General features: G+C 45.5%; 1 protein-coding gene across 16 annotated transcripts in view; it reads left to right on the top strand.

The window, feature by feature from the left end:
* The first annotated feature begins 478 nt into the window (after positions 1-478).
* DNAH2 (dynein axonemal heavy chain 2) overlaps positions 479-23687 on the top strand; it is an 87871-nt gene continuing 64662 nt past the window's right edge. For all 16 annotated transcript variants that reach the window (XR_010937462.1, XR_010937464.1, XR_010937463.1 and 13 more), the window contains exons 1-12: positions 479-609; positions 1387-1529; positions 2177-2347; positions 6547-6608; positions 10762-10932; positions 18791-19019; positions 19565-19675; positions 19845-20083; positions 21065-21256; positions 22167-22324; positions 22804-22891; positions 23221-23426. Coding sequence is in view for 9 of the 16 variants with exons in the window: in XM_067715626.1 (XP_067571727.1) it covers positions 2191-2347; positions 6547-6608; positions 10762-10932; positions 18791-19019; positions 19565-19675; positions 19845-20083; positions 21065-21256; positions 22167-22324; positions 22804-22891; positions 23221-23426 (1613 nt within the window). In the remaining 7 variants the exon portion in view is untranslated. The remainder of the gene's footprint in view (positions 610-1386; positions 1530-2176; positions 2348-6546; positions 6609-10761; positions 10933-18790; positions 19020-19564; positions 19676-19844; positions 20084-21064; positions 21257-22166; positions 22325-22803; positions 22892-23220; positions 23427-23687) is intronic.

Genomic DNA, 23687 nt, shown 5'->3' with positions numbered 1-23687 from the left:
AAGAAGGGGGAACGAGCGGGAGGGCAGGGGTGCTCCAGCCCCGGTTTTTTCCCCGGACTCAGCTGCAGCCACGGCTGTCTCGAAATCCTGGAACGCCTTCTAGAGCGCGCGTGAGCCTCGCAGACGGGACCTCGGGCGCCATCTGCTGGACTCGCCCGGAATGGAGCTCACAGACCCGCGCGCGGGGTCGGGCGCTTGGGTTGCCCCAGCCTTTTCAGTGTCCTGCGGGAGGCCACTCATTGTTTCCAGCCCCAGTCCTTACCGCCCGTCCTCAGACCAGGCCTCCCGTGCCCCTCCAGCCCCCCTCCAGCCCGCCAGGTTTAGCGGCTTCCCCGTGCCCCCCAGCCCTCTTGCCCCGGCTCCCCGCGGGGTGACGCGAGCGCAGCCAAGCCGGGAGCGGCTGATCAGGGCGTCTCTGCGTCTGCGCCGAGGACGCTGGCTCGGCGCGCTCGGGCCCCCGCCACTCGCCCCCCCCACCCCCCCGCTGCCCGTGCCCGGGGTTGCCAAGGCGACGCGTGCAGGCGCCGGCCTGAGAGGGCCACGCGGGGCAGCTTCTCAGCTGGAGTGGCCGGTCGGTCGGCGTAGGGAGGAGAGGGTCGGCGTCGTGAGGTGTGTGTTGGCGGGGGAGGGCACCAGGGAGGAAGGGAGGAATGCCGGGGAGAGTGGGAAGCTACGGGGAGAAGGGGCAGTGGTGAGGGGTACGAGGGAGAGTTGCGGGGGAGGGCAGAGGAAGGGGCAGCTGAGAGGAAGGAGCGGCGACGGTTGTGACAGTTGTGTGAGGAAGCTCCTGTGAGGGGAAATTTGCCCACTGGTAGCCACTGGTGGTTGGAGGAGAGAGCCGGCCCCCTACAGTATTTCTTGAGAAATAGAATGAGCCCCAGGCTAGTAGAAGGCTCCTCCCGGGGCCTCGGTGTGGGACCATGGGGCGAACCCCATGGGAAGGTGGCTCCCAGCCTTGCCACCGGAATGTTCCTGAGGCTCCAGCCGGAGGCAGGGAAGCACAGCCTGACGCTTCTCTGGAGACCGATGGCAGAAGCCGCGCTGTGGTACCTGGCTTTATTGATGTGTTGGCCTAATAGAACGGTGTTCCTTGGAGCAAAGTACAAATCCTTCAAGTGTGAAACTCATAGCGTATGATCAATGCCTGTGGCAGTCTGTGGGGATGAGGAAGAAAAGCCACAGGTGTTTGTCAGGCTAGAGCTGAGTGAAGAGGAACTGCCCAGCGAATCAGACATTGCCCTGGGCGCCCGCCAGAGATGCCCCGCTTCCCGCCCTCCTGCTTTTCTGAGAGAGGCACTACTGGGCCTTCCTCATCGCCCCATTTCTCCCTCCCCCAGACACAATTCCAAGTTCATTGTTGGATGACCTTTGTCCTTCCTCTTCCAGTCTGTTCTCAGGACATCTGGAATCGAACGCTCTTGGTCTTCAGTAATCGGTTAGCACAGACTCAGCCAACTGTGCGAAGACACCTTTTCAGTACACACAGAACAGGGTTTCTGCCCCTCAGGATTGAGAAGCTGAAGAGACAGGTTGCAAATAGTGTTTCTTCCTTGTTTAAGGAGGTCACAGATTTTAGTGTGGGTAGGAGGGGCATTTTTCTTTCTCCCCCGCTTCCAGGGGGTAACGGGAGAAAAGGAGGTACATAGGAAAATCATCTTGGTTGCTCAGTGACGTGACAGAGAGTGTGGAACCTGGGGACAGTCTTCCCTTCCCTGGGCCCTCTCTCACTCACCCATGGCCCCTGAGAGCTAGAGTGCTTGAGGGTGTGTGCAACCACACCTCAGCGTGGTAGACGTTTCCCTGATTATCTTATGTTCTCATACCTCTGGGCAGAGATAGGGGTTCCTAAATCCTCATGAGTGGGTGTCTGCTGAGCCCTCATCTTTTTTTTTTTTTTTTTTTTCCCCCCGGCCGCGCCTTGGGGCTTGTGGGATCTTAGTTCCCCGACCAGGAACGGAACTCATGTACCCCCTGCAGTGGAAGCGGGAGTCCTAACCCCTCGGCTGCCAGGGAATTCCCTGTGCTCTCATGTTTAGCTTCCATTTATTCCTCATGCCTCGAGGGACTGATTTTGATTTTTAACCCAGCGCCCTGAAGGAAGTGGGCTATCCCAGGGAAAGGACTGAGGATTGGGGGTGCATCTGGTGGTGGTTCCCCAGCTTCCGTGTGTCTACAGGTTTTGCCAACACAATGCCCAGCAAAGCCGACAAGAAGCGGGAAGTGAGTAGCCGGGGAAGCGGCCGCTGGCGAGTCGCTCAGTCTGCTCTGGCCGCACAGGCTGTGGAGACCACCCTGCCGGCCAGCAGTGAGTCCCAGGCAGAGCCCGAGTCTCTCAAGGAGGAGCCTGGTGGGTACCTGCTGGGGAGAGGCTTGGAGGCAGAATGTTTGTATTGAAGGAGGGTCTTAGGGCCGGGGAGCAGGTTCTGTTGCTTCTGGGTAAGAAGCAAGGGGTTCAGCGGAATCTCAGGCCTGCTGCTAGGTCCCTTGTTTTGTGTTTTCTTCCTGTCCAGCCTTATACTTGTTCTTTCTGTCTTAAAATTTCCCCCCAGTGCACCAAGAGCTCACCAGCCAATCCTCTACCCTAGCCTCTTCTTCCTTATTTCAAGTGTTCCTGGTTGCTCCTACCCCAGTGAAGAGGGTTTGATCTCTTCCTTTTTCCCATTTTCACCCTGGGTGGCAAAACAAATAATGTTTTCCTCCCATTAAGCCCATCACCATGGAGACTCAGCCTGCTTTGCCATCCTTTGAATCCTAAGCCTGACTGAATCTTTCTCCCATCTGTTTAAGGCTCTTGTATCTCTGCCCTCGTTTCGTCAGGGCCTTGGTAGACTAAGGAGGTTCAGGTTCAGGGCCACAGGAAAAGAAGCCTGATGTCTAGATTGAGGAAGAAAAGAGTTTAAAGAGGCTGCCTCTTGTGGCTTTGATCTGAGGGATTCCTTCCTGTTGGGTGAGCTGGGGCCAATAGGGTTGGAAGGTTTTTGGTAGCTGCTGCTGTCACTAGGCTGCCCCTTAGAGCACTGGCCAGTGTAGCTATGACTGTTAGCTAAGAATAGTCCTCCCCGTTTACCTGGGGCTTCTTTCCACTGCTAGCAGCCTGTCAAGATGGAGAGAAATAGAATCTCCTTTTAACTAAAAGTTGAGAGATTAAGCGTGGGCACGGGAGAAAGGTCCAGGGTACACAGGGCCTTGCCCTGGGATCTGGACATTGGAACCATGCAAATTTTTTCTTCTGAGCTCTCTTAAGAGCAGTTTCAAGTGGGACTGGCTCCTAGAAGCTGGGTACCAGGAGCAAGGGGAGGGAGGATGGAAGGCAGTGAAGTTCAACTTGGAGACTCCTCTGGGGTGGGAAGGGAATGTCAGGGTGTCATGTGATGTTGCTTATATGTGGAATCTAAAAAAAGGGTACAGATGAACTCATCTGCAGAGCAGAAATAGAGTTACAGATGTAGGGGGCAGACTTGTGGTTGCCAGGGGGTAAGTGGGGGAGGGATAAATTGGAAGATTGTGATTGACATATGCACACTACTGTGTGTACAGTGGACAAGTAATAAGGACCTATTGTACAGCACAGGGAACTCTACTCAATACTTTGTGGTGGCCTATATGGGGAAAGAATCCAGAGAAGAGTGGATGTGTGTATACATATATATATGTGATTCACTTTGCTGTGCACCTGAAGCTGACACAACATTGTGAATCAACTATACTCCGATAAAAATTATAAAAAAAAGGGAACTTCTAAATGAGAGCATTGACCCCCAAACACCAAGGATCTCTGAGTCCTTTTAGCTCTAAGCCTTTTTATTGTTTGATGTGGAGCTTTCTAGCTGACACTTGACAGAGGTTCAGAGAAGACTTGGGCCTCCAAGGCAGCCCTGAAATGAGCCTTAATCCCTGTATTCAGGACTTCCCTGGTGGTCCAGCGGCTAAGACTCCGTGCTCCTAATGCAGGGAGCCTGGGTTCCACCCCAGGGTCAGGGAACTAGATCCCACATGCATGCCGCAACTAAGAATTTGCATGCCACAACGAAAGATCCCGTGTGCCGCAACGAAAGATCCTGCGCAGCCAAATAAGTAAATATTAAAAAAAAAAATCCCTGTACTCTTTGGAGTTGGGGAGGGATTGAGGCCTGTCCCACAGGAGACAGAGGGGGCCTACTATGGTCTGAATGTTTGTGTCCCCCCAAATTCATATGTTGAAATTCTCATGCCCAATATGATGGTGTTAGTAGGAGGGGCCTTTGGGAGGTTGCTTAAATCATGAGGGTGGAGGTGTCATGAGTGGGATTAGTGCCTTAAAAGAAGCAACTCCAGAGAGATTCCTTGCCCCCTTCCGCCGGACACAAAGAGAGGTCTGCGCCCCAGAAGAGGGCCCTCACCCAACCCTGATGGCACCATGATCTAGGACTTCCAGCCTCCAGAACTGTGAGGAATAAATGTCTGCTGTTCAGAAGCCACCCAGTCTATGGTGTTTTGTTATAGTAGTCCAAACGGGCTAAGACCAGGCCTAAAACACTTCTTGGTGAAGGATGGTGGGTTAAAGAGCAAAACACCCTTTTGAGGTCTTTATTGATATCCTTTGCTTCCTTAAGTGCTCATCCGTTCCCACTAAGAAAAGAAGTACAGGTTCATAATCCCATATCTCTAATTTTAAAAAGCCCTAAGAACTGAAAGGTTTTTTTCCCCCAAAATTTGGCATCCAAACTTATTTGGTGGTGAGACATAACCTAAACTGACATGAAGGTATTTATAGTCTATTTAAACCACTTAGTATAAATTTTCATATGTTTTACTGCAGAAATACTGACATTAAAAGTTTGTGGAGTGCTGTTCTAGAGGCCCCAAGATGTGGTGGGGGTCTCATATGCCATACGCTACTACAAGTCTACATTCTGAAATATACTTGATCCCAAAGGTTTTGGTTAAGGGATTGTAGACCTGTATTTCAGGCAAATCAGAAAAAATACAGAGAATGAGATAATGAACACCCACGTACCCGTCACCCAGTGTGAGAATAAATCATGATGGCAACAAGTGAATCCCTTTGTCCCCCTGCTACACACCACCCCCCCAAGCCCTTCTCTCCTTCTCCAGAGGTCACTGCTATCCTGAGTTGGTGTTTGTCATTCTCAAGGCTGTTTCTTAAAATTTTACTGTGTGTATCCATGACCATCACATACTAGTATCGTATTGCATGGTTTAGACTTTATATAAATTGTATTACAATAGAGGACAAAACCAGTTTACTCTTGAGATTGTCTCAGTCTCCCTCCCCCGCCTCGTCCCTGTCTGAAACCTTGGATGCCTTTGGCTTTCTCGAAGGGCGTTGGGTTTCTTGGTTACCCATCCCACTCACCACTGAGCTCCTAGAATCAGCTGTCCCACCTTTCTCATGATTTCCTTCCTCGGCCTGTGTGCCTCACTCCCCTCTTAGGGTTTCTTTCTGGAAGTTGGAGTGTCCTGTTCCCAAGGTCTTTTGGTCGCACCTCATTTGTTCCTTCCTCCTTTCAGCCCACAGGAGATGGGAGGCCCACCAGTTTTACCCCAGTCTCCTGTGTGAGCAACAGATCAGGAAGGAGAGGGACACCCCCCTGGGTTTTATGGAGTCCAGAGTGGGGATGACGGTTTGCTTGGAGAGGGGCTGATTTCTGTGGGCCCCAACTTCTCCATGGGGGAACAGGATGGGGGAAGAATGGCAGGCCAGAAGCTGAATGCCTAGAATGACCTTAATACTGACTGCCTTCATTCCCCTGCCTCCTTCTGTGCCCCCTCCAGCCCCAGTCAGCTTTTTAAAAGAAAAATTTAAAAATATACCTTTATTTATTTATATTTGGCTGCACTGGGTCTTAGTTGTGGCACGTGGGACCTTCGCTGTGGCATGTCTAGTTGCAGAGAACTGGAGGCAGGGACTCGGACAGACATTTGTATGCCCGTCTTCACAGCAGTGCTATTCACAGCAGCCGAAAGGCGGACACACCCAAGCGTCCATCCATGATGAATGGATAAACAAATTGCAGCGGAATATTATGCAGCCATAAAAAGAATGAAGGTCTGCTACGATACAACAACGTGGATGAACCTTGAAAATAATGCCAAGTGAAAGAAGCCAGTCACAAAAGACCGCATATTGTATGATTCCACCAGTATAAAATGTCCAGAATAGGCAAGTTCATAGACTCAGAAGGTAGATTAGTGGTCACCAGGATCTGGGAGGAAAGGGGAATAGGGAGTGCCTGCTGAGAGGCTAGGCTCTGGTGCAACTTAGAAGTGAAGATATAGGGGCCATGGGGTGCCAGTTTCTCAAGGTACTTCAAGTACCTTGAAGTGGAGTTGCTCGGTCATATGGTGACTCCGTGTTTAACTTCTTTTATTTGTTGTTGTTTTTTTGGCTGTGCTGTCTGGCAGGGATCTTAGTTCCCCATCCAGGGATCGAACCCGTGCACCCTGCAGTGGAAGCTCAGAGACTTAACCACTGGACCGCCAGGGAAGTCTCTGTGTTTAACTTTTAATGGAATGCCTTCATTTTTGAATTTTCATTCTTCCCAGAGCCAATATTGGAGGAACCTGAAATACAGAAAGAAGAATTACAGGAGTGTGAGACAGACGTGGTAAGTTTGGCTTTTCTCTGAGACAAATATTCCTCCCCAACAACTGGTGAATCAAAGGATCAGTTGCAGAATGGAGTACGAGGAATTCTCTTCAATCTCTCACTACCTTCTCTTTACTTTCTACTGGTAGCCTGCTCACTGCAAATCCAGTACACCGAGTAAAGGACAAAGTTATCCGTGTCCCCTACCCCTCCCAAAGAATAGGGCTTTCAGTGGGGAACAGGGCTCTCAGAAGGCCCTTCCTCATCTCTCCACCTTGGGTCAGATTGCAACAAGCTATACCCGTTGAATGGGTGAACATCTGAACAAGCTGGGCGGACACTGTCCTAATTGGATACTAATTTCCAAGACATCCTCTTTCTTCCTGTCCTTCAGTTCCCTCCTTTGGCTGAAGAGTTTACAGAAGCCACTTGAAATACCTTCAGAATTTGGCACTTAGTAACCTCTACACTTTTATTTCCAAGCTGCATCAGAGCCTAGGCACACCCTCAGTTACCTGGGTTAGAAGAATAGAATGGTGACCTTGAACTTTTTTAAAAAGGGAGAGAAAAGTGACAACTACTCATTAAAGAAAAAAATTGGGACAGAAAAGTAAAACAAAGAAAGGGAAAATAAAAGTCATAGTATTACTGCCTAAACACATCCAACGTTACTAATTTGGTATATGTACATCCAACGTTACTAATTTGGTATATGTCCTTTCTTTCTGTGTAGATTTGCAAGTTTTTTTGTTTTTTAACAATCCCAACTGTACCACACATTATAATTTTTTATTAGGCTTTCTCACGAAACATTTTTTTATTCTTCGTGTTATTGTATACTTAAAAAAATACATCAGGCTGCCTTTATTTTTTTAATCACAAATATGTAAATCACAAGATACCTCTTTTTTTTTGATATGTAGTATTTTCATTACTGTTATTACATACTTTTGGTAAGCAGCATTTTTTTTTTTTGGCTGCGTAGCTTATGGGATCTTAGTTCCTGACCAGGGATTGAACCTGGGCCCCAGCAGTGAAAAACACCAAATCCTAACCACTGGAGCGCCAGGGAATTCTCTGTAAGTGCCATTTTTTTTTTTTTTTTTTTGGCTGCCGTGCTGCATGCGGGATCTTAGTTCCCTGACCAGGGATTGAATCTGTGCCCCCTGCAATAGAAACGTGGAGTGTTAACCACTGGACCGCCAGGGAAGCCCCTTTAAGCACCATTTTTAATGGTCATATGGTGCTCCGTAAGATATATGTATCACAGTTAAATCCTTACTCTTGGACATTTGCCATTTATGATTTTTTTGCTCTCATAATAATACAGTGATGAATATTGTAAATAAAACTAACACATTTTGAAATACTTAATATTTCCTTAAGTTAGATTCCTGTATATGGAGTTCCTGAATCAAAGAGTAAAGAACATTTCTAACACCTTTAATACATAATGCCAAATTGTTTTTCAAACAAATTGCATTGTTTTGCCCTCGCACTAGCAACAAACACTTTCCAGGCCTGGGTGTTAGCAGTTTAGCAGTTTTTTGTTTCTGGTTCCACTCCGCGGCTTGTGGGATCTTAGTTCCCTGAGCAGGGATTGAACCTGCACCCTCGGCAGTGAAAACGTGGAGTCCTAACCACTGGACCACCAGGGAATTCCCTAGCAAGGATTTTTTTTTTTACATCTTTATTGGAGTATAATTGCTTTACAGTGGTGTGTTAGTTTCTGCTTTATAACAAAGTGAATCAGTTATACATATACATATGTTCCCATATCTCCTCCCTCTTGCATCTCCCTCCCTCCCACCCTCCCTATCCCACCCCTCTAGGTGGTCACAAAGCACCGAGCTGATCTCCCTGTGCTATGCAGCTGCTTCCCACTAGCTGTCTATTTTACGTTTGGTAGTGTATATATGTCCATGCCACTCTCTCACTTTGTCCAAGCTTACCCTTCCCCCTCCCCATATCCTCAAGTCCATTCTCTAGTAGGTCTGTGTCTTTATTCCCGTCTTACCCCTAGGTACTTCATGACATTTTTTTTTCTTATATTCCATATATATGTGTTAGCATACAGTATTTGTCTTTCTCTTTCTGACTTACTTCACTCTGTATGACAGACTCTAGGTCCATCCACCTCACTACAAATCACTCAATTTCGTTTCTTTTTATGGCTGAGTAATATTCCATTGTATATATGTGCCACATCTTCTTTATCCATTCATCCGATGATGGACACTTGTTTCCATCTCCGGGCTATTGTAAATAGAGCTGCAATGAACATTGTGGTACATGACTCTTTTTGAATTATGGTTTTCTCAGGGTATATGCCCAGTAGTGGGATTGCTGGGTCGTATGGTAGTTCTATTTGTAGTTTTTTAAGGAACCTCCATACTGTTCTCCATAGTGGCTGTACCAACCTAGCAAGGATTTTTTAAAAAATGATACACCTTTGCTATGTTTATTTGTATTTCTTTGATTTCAAATGAAATTGAACATTTATTTCATATTTTCACATTTTCATTTTTTCATTTTTTATGACATGATATGTTTGTTCATACCCTTTCGTCCATTTATCTGGGTCTTAGTGTTTTTCTCGTTGGTTCTTCATGTATGTATTTATATACGGAAGATTTTAGATCACTAGCTAAATTTTCTTGACCTGGAAACTTTAAGTAAGAGGGATTCTTTATCATCTTCCAGAAGTACTGGAAGAAGGACGGGGTGACTTCTCAAGTTCACCGAGCTAGATTTTTATATCCTCTAGTTTTCTTAATTTATTTAGTAGTGTTCAAAATAATGCTCTCTTTTTTCTAGCCACCAGTTATGATTTATTTTCCATCGAATTGGTTTGTTCTTTGGTGTTTTCCAGTCTTGTCTTTTCACCTCCCTTTTTCTTTTTTCCTCACTGATATGCCAGTTGACTTTTGCACAATATCACATACTTATTCCAGTATCCTGTGGAGGCCACATCATGGAGAAATTGCTCTTTTACCCTTATCCTTTTTCCAGCTTGTCATCCCCTTGCTCCTAATTGTTTTTGTTTGTTTGTTCGGTTTTTTTTTTTGTTTGTTTTTTTTGGTGTTTGTTCGTTTTTAATTTATTTATTTATTATTTTTGGCTGTGTTGGGTCTTCGTTTCTGTGCGAGGGCTTTCCCTAGTTGCAGCGAGCAGGGGCCACTCTTCATCGCGGTGCGCGGGCCTCTCACTATTGCGGCCTCTTTTGTTGTGGAGCACAGGCTCCAGACGCACAGGCTCAGTAGTTGTGCCTCACGGGCCTAGTTGCTCCGCGGCATGTGGGATCTTCCCAGACCAGGGTTCGAACCTGTGTCCCCTGCATTGGCAGGCAGATTCTCAACCACTGTGCCACCAGGGAAGCCCTGTTTGTTTGTTTTTAAGATCTTTATTGGAGTATAATTGCTTTACAATGGTGTGTTAGTTTCTGCTTTATAACAAAGTGAATGAGCTATACATATACGTATATCCCCATCTCTCTTCCCTCTTGCGTCTCCCTCCCTCCCACCCTCCCTATCCCACCCCTCTAGGTGGCCACAAAGCACCGAGCTGGTCTCATTGTGCTTTGCTGCTGCTTCCCACTAGCTATCGGTTTTACATTTGGTAGTGTACGTATGTCCATGCCACTCTCTCACTTTGTCCCAGCTTTAATGGAATATAACTCAACCATAAAAAGAAATGAAATTGAGTTATTTGTAGTGAGTTGGATGGACCTAGAGTCTGTCATTACAGAGTGAAGTAAGTCAGAAAGAGAAAAACAAATACCATATGCTAACACATACATATGGAATCCTAATTGTTTGACTTATGCTAATATCCTACATGTTCCCTTGATTTAGTTTTACTGTGAGGTTGAGGGTTGCTTGATAAGACATTTTTACAAACACAGGCATAAATGAAGTATCTTGGGAAGATGATATCCCTCAGTCTTCCTTCATGATCCATTCTATTTTTACTGGTAGAGGGAAGAGAATCTTATTGTCTTGTTTCTTCGAAAGCTTGAAACCTGTCTTTCAGTCCGTTCTCAGCTTTCCCTTCCCCGTTCTGAAGCTGTCTGACTTCCCTCATCCCCCACGTCCTCATACGTGACAGTGGTTGGGAGAAGTGACCCATCCTGACAGCTGTCCCTGCTCTGGCCCTCTGCTCTCCTTCTGCAGAAGCCCCTTTTCCTGTCCCGAGCTATGCTGACAGGACTGGCAGCTGCCACTTGGACAGAGGAGCACGATACCATTCTGGAACACTTTGCCCAGGACCCTTCGGAGCCCATCCTCACCATCTTCATCGACCCCTGTTTGGGGCTGAAGCTAGGTCTGGGGATGCCTGTGCAGGTGCGTACTCCGCGGTCCAGACATCAGGGTGTTCTCCCAGGGGGCTGAAGGTTCTGAGGATCTCTGTCATCTGTGAGTCTCATCTCCTGTGTACAAGGTCTGTTGAGCATCACACACCCTGCTTGGCAGCAGGATACAGAGAGGAATGAGGCAAAGTTTTGCTTTTTTTTTTTTTTTTTGCGGTACGCAGGCCTCTCACTGTTGTGGCCTCTCCCGTTGCGGAGCACAGGCTCCGGACGCGCAGGCTCAGCAGCCATGGCTCATGGGCCCAGCCGCTCCGCGGCACGTGGGATCTTCCCGGACCGGGGCACGAACCCGTGTCCCCTGCATCGGCAGGCGGACTCTCAACCGCTGCGCCACCAGGGAAGCCCCAAGGTTTTGCTTTTGATGATCTCATGGTCTAGTGGGGAAGACAGACATATAAAAAATATTTACAGTATATTATGATGCCTGGGCAAAGCTTTATAAGAGCTTTTTTGGAAGCAACTAATGTAGCCAGTGGAATGCTGGCAAGGCTTGGTGATGGAGGTGATATTTGAGTTGGGGATGAAGGGTAAGTAGGATTTCATCGAGGCTGAGTAAGAGCATCCAGGTAAAGAACACTTTATGTGCAAAGAAAGAGGAGTTGTGGGAAATGATACGGGAAAGGTGGGTTGGGGTCAGCTTGTGACGGGCCTTGTATGTTATGCTAAAGAATTTGGCTTTATCCCAGAGGGAACTATTGAAGGCTTTCGTGGGTTAGATAGATAACTGTTCCAACAATGGGGAGGATGCATTAGTGAAAGGTAAACCATGGGTAGGGAAACAGTTAAAAGACAGAAGTATAGTAAAATGTTGGTGGTAGCCTATGGGTGGTGGGTGTACAGGTCATTATTGTAAAATTCTTTTAGTGTTCCTGTATGTTGGAAATTTTTAGAAATAAAATTCTGGAAAAGAAGAAGGGCTATTGCTTTGCTTTTATTGGCAGCACATATACAAAGATTGAAATGATAATGAAGATTAGCATGGCCCTGCTCAGCAGCACAATTTGTGAAGCTTCCACATTAAACAAACAAACCCCAAAACAGGCCATGGCTTTTTCCTGTGTATTGGCAACGATCGGCTATAAAGCATCATGAAAAATATATTTCATTCACAAAAGGAACAAAAATTTGCAAAAAATAATTTAGGATTTATACGAAAGAAAACAACTTTGTTGAAGGCCAAGAAAGAAGATTTAAATAAATGATGAGCCCTACTTTGTTATAAAGCAGAAACTAACACACCATTGTAAAGCAATTATACTTCACTAAAGATGTTAAAAAAAAAAATGATGAGCCCTATCCTGTTTCTGAGTGGGAACCTTAATATTATAAAGATCATTCCACCCAAAAAACTGTACTGTTTTAATGCAACTCCAATCAAAGTGCCACAGACCCTAGATCCCTAGTGTAAAGGATTATTTAAAGTATATCTAGAAAAATGAAATGAAAATAACAACAAAAAAAAAAAGATGAAGAAGAAAAGTAATGTAGGAGATCTGTAACTATGAAAATCTTTTATTAAATTACAATAATTAAAATAGTTAGATTGGGGCACGAATATGTATTATGCAAGCAACAGTAAAGAAACAGAGAGAGTCCAGAAACATATATGTAAGCATTTTCTACAAAAATTGCTTTTAAAATCTGTGGGGAAAGATGGATTATTCGATGAATAGGGAAACATGGAAAACAAAGGTTATCTATTAAAAAAATCTAGTGGGGCAAGGGGGAAATAGGGAAATGTTGGTGAAAGGGTACAAATTTTTTGTCCCTACAACAAAAGCAATAAAAGCAAAAATAAACAAGTGGGACTACATCTAACTAAAAAGCTTCTGCACAGCAAAGGAAATCATCGACAAAATGAAAAGTCAACCTATGAATGGGAGGAAATATTTGCAAATCATATATCTGATAAGAGATGAATACATATCTAAAATATATATAAAGAAATCATACAATTTAATAGCAAGAAAACAAAACAATGTGATTAAAAACCGTGCAGAATTGAAAAGACATTTTTCCGACGAAGACATACACATGGCCAACATGTACGTGAAGAGGTGCTCAACATCACTAATCAGAGAAATGCAAATCAAAACCACAGTGAGGTATCACCTCATACCTGTTAGAATGACCATGATGAGAAAGACAAGAGATGACAAATATTGATGAGGATGTGGAGAAAAGGGAACCCTTGTGTACTGGGAATGTAAATTGGTGCAGTCACTATGGAAAACAGTATGGAGGTTCCTCAAAAAAATAAAAATAGAACTACCATATGATCTAGCAATCCCACTTCTGGGTGTATATCCAAAGGAAATGAAATCACGATCTTGAAGAAATATCCACACCCCCACATTCATTATAGTTTATTTATAATAGCCAAGGTATGGAAACAGCCTAAGTGTCCGTCATTGGATGAGTGGATAAAGAAAATGTGGAATACACACACACACACACACACACACACACACACACACACACACACACAGAGGAATATTATTCAGCAATGAGAGAGAAAAAAAGCCTTGCCATTTGCAAAAACATGGGTGGCCTTGGAGGGTATTATGCTCAGTGAAATAAGTCAGATGGAGAAAGAAAATTACTGTATGATCTCACTTATATGTGGAATCTAGAAAAAAAAACTAACTCCTAGAAACAGAGAACAGGACAGATTGAGAAACAGAGATTCAGATGGAGGGAAACAGGACAGATTGGTGGCTGCCAGAGTTGGGGATGGGGGAGTAGGGAAAATGGATGAAGTTGGTCAAAGGTACAAACTTCCAATTATGAGATAAATAAGTTCTGGGGATTAATGTACATACAGCATGGTGACTCTAGTTAACAAAACATATTGTATATTTGAAAGTTGCTAAGGGAACAGATCTTAAAAGTTCTGACAAAAAAAAAATTGTAGTTATATAAGGTGATAGGTGTTAACTTATTGTAATCATTTTGCAATAAATATACATATCAAATCATTACACTGTATACCTTAAACCAATACAATGTTATAGATCAATTATATCTCAATAAAACTGGGGGAAAATTGTACAAAGTTTAAGTTATGCAAGCTTAATGAGTTCTGGAGATCTAATATACAGCATGGTAACTATGGTTAATAATACTATAATGTATAATTTGCTAAAGGGTAGTTCTTAAGTGTTCTCACTTACAAAAAGAAAAAAGAAAAAGAAAATGGTAACCATATGGGATAATGGATATGTTAATTGGCTTGATTGCAGTGATCATTTCACAGTGTATATGTATGTCAAAACAGCAAAGTGTACACCTTAAATATATACAATGTTTATTTGTCAGTTATGCCTCGACAAAGCTGAAAAACATCTATTTAGCATGCCAAAATATATTCTAAATAGATCATGGATTTAATCGTATTCTCCTGGGGCAAGATTGAAATTGAAAAACTTCCTTAAGAAATTATTACTCTTGAATACTTGATAAAATAGTAAAAAGTAAAACGAGAAAACCACAAACACCCAAGAGTAAACAAACAAGGAAAGAAGCAAAATCTAATCTAATAAACTTTAAAAGTGGGGACTGGGGACCAATGAAAGGTCTATGTACTAACTTATGGAAACCGTCCTCCCTGCGGGAATGGTGGACGCCCCCTAGTGAGATGGAGTGAACCTCGGTTTTTTACGAAATCTGAAAAGAAAGAGCCCATGTATTTTAACAAAGATTTTACAGTTTTAAATTAGCCTTAACCATCTGCCCATCCCCTCATGCAGTTATCTTAGGCTAGAGAAAAGAGAATGAAACATAAAATACCCAACCCTTTAACTTCGAGGGGGAAATGAAACTGGGCTCTCACAGTGGGACATCAGGAAGTCACCCACAGTACTTTAAAGCAAAAAGAAGGAATTCAGAGAGCTGTGCAAGCATGAGGCAAGTGAAATTGCATGGCAACTGCAAGCATACTACATCAAGGGAGAAAAAGAACAGAACAAAACATGCAGAAGAGGAAAACATAACTGAACAGAAGGCAATTCCTCACAACAGCATCATGTTACAGTACGACTTAATAAGAACACGAATTTAATTTTTTAATAAGCTGAGAGACGAAATGATAAAACGTGAGAATGAAATAAGAGGGAGACTGCAGATTTTTGAAATAAAGAAAGCAACATGTTTACGTGTTAAAATTAGTAGGTTAGAAACAGCAAGGAACTGAATAGCTACCACTGAAAATCTGAACGGATGTAGAAGAGAGGCTTGAGATAATTACAGCGTATGCAGAAGAAAAAACCAATGACAATACAAGTAGAGAGAAGTTAATAGATGTGAAAGACAGACACAGGTGATCTAACATAGGGTACCAGCTAATGAAACAGAATATAAATTTAAAAATAAAATACAGAGGGACTTCCCTGGTGGTGCAGTGGATAATACTGAGCTCCCATTGCAGAGGGCCCAGGTTCAATCCCTGGTCAGGGAGCTAGGTCCCACATGCATGCTGCAACTAAGAGTTCACATGCCATATCTAAGGAGCCTGCCTACCACAACTAAGACCCGGTGGAACAAAAAAAATAATAAAAATACAGAGAATTTCCCTGAACTGCAGAAGGAACAGAATGTGGGAATTGAAAGAACATACTTTATTCCACAAAAATTTGTTGCACAGTGTTTAATATCAATACACGTCTTAGTTAGGTTACTTAAATTCGGGGAAATTAATTCTTTGGGAACATCACCTATGTGGTATTCCTGCCAAGAATACTTAACCTGCATCTAATAATGAGGAAACAATCCAATAAATCAAAATTAAGGGACATTTTGGAAAACAACTGGCCTGGACTATTAGAAATACCACTGTCATGGTAGAAAGAAAAAGACTGGGAAACTATGTGGAATTAAAGGGGACACAACCATGTGTGATCTGTATTGGATCCTGGATGGGAAGAAACCAGCTGTAAATGACATTATTTGGACCACTGTGGAAAATCGAATATAAACTGTGTATTATATAAAAGTATTAAATGAAGTTAAATTTTCTGAGTGTGATAATTACAGTGTTGAGACTGTTGGAGAATATCCTCCCTGTTAGGAGCCATATGCTGAAGTATGTAAGAGTGTAGTTTTATAACGTCTGCTGCTAACTCTGAAATGGCTCAGCAGAGAGAGAAGGAGAGAAAATGAGAGAGAGTGCAATCATGCACAAGTACAGCAAAATGTTAACAATTAGTGGATTTAGATGAAGGGCATGGTATTGTTCATTGTGCCTTTCTTGCAACTTTTCTATGGGTTGGAATTTTTTTCAAAATAAAAATTTGGGAAATAATTATTTAGGCCTCTAGTCAAAACCCCAAATTATCTACCAAGGGGAACCATTAGGCTGATCTCAGACTTCTCTGAACACCCAGAAGTTACACCTACGAGTTCTCCAGGAACCATAGCGTAACCCAAGGGTATAATTCCCAGCCTAGATGGTCAAGTATAGAGGCAACAAATAGGCAGTCATTTTTAGTCTTGAAAGAACCCTACTTTGAAAAGCAAAAATGATGTCATCAATGGAAATCCAGTTCATCAAAGACTGAACCAAAAAAAAAAGAGGAATGAACCAAATAGAAGACTCAGGAATAGAGACTCTGTGAATATTCAATTCATTTAAATAAAGAACTAATACTAAATAACCATGGGAATTATGGTTATGTTATTGAATGTGAATGTTATCAACCTGGACAATGTAAAAAATAATAGTATAACAAAAATTGGGAAGTGGTGAGAGAATGCAAGAGAGTAAGAGGATGCCAATGTTCCTGTCGTTCAAAGCAGCGAGTCAACTGAACTTAAAATTGGAAGGCAGTGAGAAAACTAACCTCTTTTTATTCATTTATTTATTTATTTTTTGGCTGCATTGGGTCTTCATTGCTGCACGTGGGCTTTCTCTAGTTGCGGCGAGCAGGGGCTACTCTTTGTTGCGGTGTGTGGGCTCCTCATTGAGGTGGCTTCTCGTTGTGGAGCACGGGCTGTAGGCACGTGGGCTTCAGTAGTTGTGGCACACGGGTTCAGTAGTTGTGGCTCCCAGGCTGTAGAGCGCAGGCTCAGTAGTTGTGGCACACAGGCTTAGTTGCTCCGCGGCATGTGGGATCTTCACGGACCAGGGCTTGAACCCATGTCCCCTGAATTGACAGGTGGATTCTTAACCACTGCACCACCAGGGAAGTGCTAACCTCTTAATGTTTTTCATAAGCTTTCTTATGACCTTAGAAAGGGGTCTTTTAGGAAGAAATCTCTCTTAGAGATAAAGAAACATTTATTTGAAGCTCAACCACTTACTATATTCACATCAATGTGTTTTTATTCTATTAAATCCAAGTAAAATTAAATTTAATACTTTTAATTACAAACAGCATGATCCTGGGGCTTCCTTGGTGGTGCAGTGGTTAAGAATCCGCCTGCCAATGCGGAGCACACATGTTTGAGCCCTGGTCCAGGAAGATCCCACATGCCACGGAGCAACTAAGCCCGTGCTCACAACTACTGAGCCTGCGCTCTAGGGCCTGCAAGCCACAACTACTGAGCCTGTGTGCTACAACTACTGAAGCCCGCATGCCTAGAGCCTGTGCCCCGAAACAAGAGAAGCCCCCGCTTGGCGCAACTAGAGAAAGCCCATGCACAGCAACGAAGATCCAACGCAGCCAAAAATAAATAAATTATATGTAAAAAAAAATAGCATGATCCTATTTTGAAATAACTATTTTAATTTATTTTCCTGTATATATATATATATATATATATATAGATAGATAGATAGATAGAGAGAGAGAGAGAGAGAGAGAGAGAGAGAGAGAGAGATGTCTGGAATAGTATTTTCTCTAATGATCATAATTAATGTCTGGGTGGTGGAATTTTAGATGACATTTAAACTTTTATCTTTGTACTTTTCTGCATTGTTTCAGTTATTTATAATTAACATATCATTTTTAACAAAAATAATAATTGTTAAGCTTTTTTTTACATAAAGAAATACAAGGACTTCCCTGGTAGTCCAGTGGTTAAGACTCTGTGCGTCCAATGCAGGGGCGCAGGTTCGATCCCTGATCAGGGAACTAAGATCCCACATGCCGCATGGCATGGACAAAAAAACCCAAAAACAAACAAAAAAAAGCCAAAATTTAATTCTGGGTAGTGGGAAGATGAATGGTTATGAATTTCTTCTTTGCATTTTATTTTCAGTTTTTAAAGTTAAATCAAGTATAAAGAGTACCTACAAAAGTACTAAAGAAAAAAAGACAGGTGAATCTGATCGCAGAGTGGGAATGACTTTTCTAAGCATGCAGAAGTCAGAAACTTTAAGACGTTTTAACAACAGGAAAGTCATACATTTCTGAACGTAAACAACAACAAAAACTCAGCATAAACACAACTGAAGGATAAGTGAAAAATTGGGGGAAAAGTATATGCAAGTGAAATGGAAAACCCTAGACAGTTGTCTCTTACTTTAGGTCCTTCTCCTTTCTGGTTTTCCGATATCCTTTTCTTTCCATTTATCCATCCATCCCTCATTTATGGAGCATCTAAGATGTCCCCGTCACTGTGCTAGGTCTGGAGCCAAGTTGGACAAAATACACAGTCCCTACCCTCAAGGCATGCTCTCTCCATTTCCTCCCCACATCTCTGTATACAGACTCTGTTATGTCCCTGACAAGAACAGGAAGCACCTCATGTTGCTTATATTTGGAGAAGGATTGGATACACTAAGGGAATGCGACGAAGAACTCAGCCAGGCTTTCATGATTGGAGCCTCAGATTCCCTTGGGGATCATGGCTGGGCCTGGACCCTGAAGTCTGATCTACTGTCTTTCATGCAGACCCAGAACCAGATTGTCTACTTCATTCGCCAAGCGCCAGTTCCCATCACTCCAGAGAACTTTGAGGCGACTGTGCATTTTGGGACAGTGCGGGGTTCCTACATCCCAGCCCTGCTTCGGCTGCTCGACGGCGTCTTTGCCCCTCAGATCTTTACAAACACAACCTGGCCCGAGAGCATTCGAAATCATTTTACTTCTCACCTGCACAGGTTCTTGGCCTGCCTGACAGGTGAGTGGAGAGACTGGAATGCCTGCTTTCTCCCCAGTCCCCACCAACAGTAGAGAGAGTGAGGCGGGGGGGAAGATTGATCCTGAGTACCCGCGTTGCTTGGCACAGAGTAGGTGCTTGGAATGTGTTTGCTGAATGAGTGGAACAGGGTACAGAGTTTGCCTTCTAATCCAGGTAGAGTTTCCTGCTGTAGAACAGTTGGCCAGACCTGCTCAGAGTTGGAAATTTCCAAGAGTACATGTAGGGTAAGGGGAGATGGGGGCGGGCAGTAGGGGGAGTACATGTGTCATAGAAGAGAGTGTTGAGGGCATGGTATAGATCTTTGACCATATTTTATGACAATCTCTTATTATATCTCAGTGAGGTATCTCTGCCTTCTGTCATTTTCCCGCTTGGTATCAAAAAAGCATGAGTCATAGTTTCTCCTGCCTGCTCTCCTGAAATGTGTACACTTCCTGGGCCCCAGATCATCAACCACGGTTGGAAGTGGGGTGGCATACACCCATCGCCCTCTGTGAACTCTCATGGTCCTTTCCTTTCCTTAGATACTCGGTACAAACTGGAGGGGCACACTGTTCTCTACATCCCTACAGAGGCCATGAACATGAAGCCTGAGGCGGTGGTTAAAGACAAAGATCTGGTACAGCAACTGGAGAGTGAGTGGCTGGCACTGCCCATGTGTCAGGGCTCCTAGGGGAGAGGTGGGGGGCAGCCCAGAGGCTGGGACAGGAGTTGGGTTAGGAGGGCTCTGTAGGGGGAACAGGGAAGGACACAACTGGGGAGTACTGCAAAGAAACGCCAGAGGTTTTGTCCTCTCGCCGGCAGCCACCATGATCCACTGGACACGGCAGATAAAGGAAGTGCTCAGTGCCCAGGAAACTGTGGACACAGGAGAAAATTTAGGTCCTTTGGAGGAGATTGAGTTCTGGCGCAACCGATGCATGGACCTGTCTGGCATCAGCAAACAGCTGGTGAAGCCGGGAGTGAAACACGTCGAGTCCATCCTGAGTCTTGCCAAGTCATCCTACCTGGCGCCCTTTATGAAGCTGGCCCAGCAGATACAGGTCTGTGAGTGGATCGAAGGATGGAGGCTTGCCAGAAAGTAGACAGCAGTTGGTACACTGTAAGGTGCTAAGAAGAGAGAGTCAACATAGTCATCAAAGGCAAAGATAGATGCACCCAGTGCTTGGACTTGGACTAGTGGGAGAGTATAAAAGTGGTAGAACACAAGGTCCCAAGGAGCTTATAGTTTAGTTAGGGAGACTTCTGGTTACTCAACAAGTGTACGACATTGAGTGCCCTCTCTGAGCCCAACCCATACGGTCCAGCTGAGAAATAAGACTTACACAAAAGAGATGGCTAGATGGCCTGGGGTCAAAGACACACCCACGCGGTTCAGCCGAGAGAGCCGCAAGAGAAACACGTTTAAAAAATTAAATTTGGTAAAAAAAAAAAAAAAAAAATTAAATTTGGTATTATATGACAAGCTGACGCACAGAGATCAGAGTGGTCTGCAGAATACAGAGAGAGAGGCCCTGTCTTCCTAGGTGGAATCTGAAGCTGGTATTGAGGGAACTGAGCCACCGTTAGGTGGAGAAGTCTAAAACCCTCGTTGAGAACAGGGCAGTGGAGGGGCCTGGGTGACAGCCACTGGGCTGAATGAGTGTGATATCCAGTCAGTTGATCAACACCTATTGAGCGTCTCCTTTGTGCAGAGTTAAGAGTTCAAGGGGAAAAACTAGAGAAATAGACGCAAAACCTGAGCTTGGGGAATTCCCAGTCTAGTGGGAGAGATGGGACTCACACATGAGAAAAGACATAAAAATATTTTTGTAGAAACTAGTAAGTGAATAAAAGTAGGTATGTACAAGCTCTGGTCCTGAAGGGTGGCAGAGACCTGAGGTGATTGGCACCAGGTAGGGTTAATTGGGAATGCTTCCCGGGAGAAGCAAGTCGGGGTAGGGTTTGAGGAGGATCAAAAGCGCTCGCTTTGAACCAGTTCTTTCCAGGGGGTAAGTCTTCTCCTGGTTTCTCTTTACTGCCAGGATGGATCTCGTCAAGCACAGTCAAACCTGACTTTTTTGTCGATCCTGAAGGAACCTTACCAGGAGCTGGCTTTCATGAGGCCTAAGGACATCTCTAGTAAACTCCCCAGGCTCATCAGTCTCATCCGCATCATCTGGGTCAACTCTCCCCACTACAACACTCGGGAGAGACTGACCTCCCTCTTCCGGAAGGTGTGTGCCTGCAGAGGGTGGGACAGAGGGTCATAAGGGGGTGGCCGTGTTAATAGGACGCAGATTTCTGGAGAAGGTGGAATTCACCAGCAGACATATGCGGTGAAAAGGTAGTGAGGAATGCCCTTCAGGTCGGACGGAGACCACAGGTTTTTGCCTGCATCATCAACTATAGTGATGCTTGGAGTTGGGGCCTGGACTGGACATTTTGCTTCCAGATGGACGTAGCCCAGGCGGGAAGAGGGGCTTTGCAAAGAGGCGTAGATGGAGTGCAGGGCGGGAGGGGGCCACGAAGGACAGACTCCCAGGCAGAGCTGTATGGAAGGGGAAGACCCACTCTTTCTCGTTTCCAAAGATGGAACTCGCAGTGGGCGAGAGGCAGATTCAGGAAGGAACACCGACTTTTTTTTTTTTGCGGTGCGCGGGCCTCTCACTGTTGCGGGCTCTCCCGTTGCGGAGCACAGGCTCCGGACGCGCAGGCTCAGCGGCCATGGTTCACGGGCCCAGCCGCTCCGCGGTATGTGGGATCTTCCCGGACCGGAGCACGAACCCGCGTCCCCTGCATCGGCAGGCGGACTCTCAACCACTGCGCCACCAGGGAAGCCCAAAAACACCGACTTTTGAGGAGCAGGAGCCGATTCCTGGAGGGCAGTGGAGCCAAAGAGTGGGGCAGGGGCGCTGAGCCGATCGCTGGCTAGAAATGCAGCTGCAGAGCTGGTCTGAGGCAGGCAATGGAGGTGGAACCCAGAGGTGCTGCCACGCCAGCAGTGGAGGACCAGGGGCGAGAGGGGTATCGGGAGGCAAATCCAGCAGTAGGAGGCTGAGACCTGAGGCGTGGTCTTGGGGACTCCGAGAGAGGGTGGGGTGCAACTAAGGCTGTGAACTGAGGCTGTTGGGACCCCATCTGCAGATGAGCAATGAGATCATCCGCCTGTGCTGCCATGCCATCTCCCTGGACCGGATCTTTGAGGGATACGTCATTTCTAGCAAGGAGGACCTACAAGGCTGCATCTCCTGTTGTCACGCCTGGAGAGACCACTACCTACAGGCTGTGCAGATGCATACCCAGTACGACGGGCCTCCCCTAACATCCTGTGTGTCACCCACCTTGTCGTTCCTATAGCGGGTAGATTCTGAGTCCTTTTGCTTGCACTTTAAGCCTATGGATTATATCTTTCTAGAGTTTTTACATGGGTCCGAGTTTTCTCTGTGGATTCGGGTATTCTAGCTCCCAGCCGTAGGTCCTCCTAACTGTAATAACTTTCTCCCTGATCCCAGGAATCCCTCCTGGTGTTTTCCTCCTTTCTTGGCCCTGAAGTCTAAAATTCCATTGTGTGTAAACCTTCTCTTAGAACTGAGATGTTTTTGTTTCCTCTCTGGCTCTCCTCACCTTGAGTCTCTTCTCTTGGGGTTCAGGAAAACTGTTTCTTGGGGTCTCATTTTCTAAGGCTCCCCCTGAACTAGGACTCATGTTTCTAGCCTGGCCTGGGCAGGTTGGTTAATGGCTCGTGTTCCCGCTTCTGACTGGTCAGTCTTTCTTCCGACAGGTTCTCCCGCTGGGGCTGGGTCCTAGACCAGACCAGCATATTTGCCCAGGTCGATGCCTTTGTGCAACGCTGCAAGGACCTTATCGAGGTGGGAAGACGGTCAGGGAAGGAGACTCAAAGCCAACAGCAGATGCTCCAGGAGCTGGGGGAGCTGGGGCTGAGGCTACACCTAGAACTTGCTGCTTTGGTTCTTTTCACATGACTGTGTGCCTGACCACCATCCCGTGCTTTGAGACTTTGGCCTGTTATCACTGCCTTAGTATCTCATATTTCATTCTGCAGCTAAAATGCACCCCGGTAGCCCCTTGTATCTGGTTGGTGCTCCTTAGTTTTTAGCTATTTAAAGCTAAACCACAGAGCTCAGGACAGAGAGGCTCAGAAAGGAGGGCGGGAAGCCTCACGCTGACTTCTTTGCAGGTATGTGACTGTCAGTTCCATTTTGCCCGCTGGGAAGATGGCAAGCAAGGTCCCCTTCCCTGCTTCTCTGGCGCCCAGGGGCCCCAGATAACACGGAACTTGCTGGAGATTGAGGACATCTTCCACAAAAACCTGCACGTGCTGCGAGCTGTTCGCGGGGGCATCCTGGACGTCAAGAACACCTCTTGGCACGAAGACTACAATAGGTGAGAGCATCACAGGCAGGCCCCCGGGGTCGAGCAGGGAAGGGAGGTCAGGGAGGTGAGAGCAGAGTGTACTGGGGAAGCGTGGAGGCCACAGGTCAGGGTTGGGGAGGGCAGGGGAAGTGCTAGGAAGGAGGTGGTGGCTCAGACTCAGGGTTCCAGAGTCAGCCTTCCTGGGCTTGGATCCCGGTTCTGCCACAAACTAGTTACGCACATTGTTCTACCAGCTGGGGCCTCTGTTTCCTCATCTATAAAATACGGTTA

Source organism: Pseudorca crassidens, chromosome 19 (genome assembly GCF_039906515.1).
Source record: "Pseudorca crassidens isolate mPseCra1 chromosome 19, mPseCra1.hap1, whole genome shotgun sequence".
Classification (NCBI taxonomy): domain Eukaryota; kingdom Metazoa; phylum Chordata; class Mammalia; order Artiodactyla; family Delphinidae; genus Pseudorca; species Pseudorca crassidens.
Note: the sequence above shows the minus strand (reverse complement) of the source record. Positions and strands in the feature narration are given on the sequence as shown.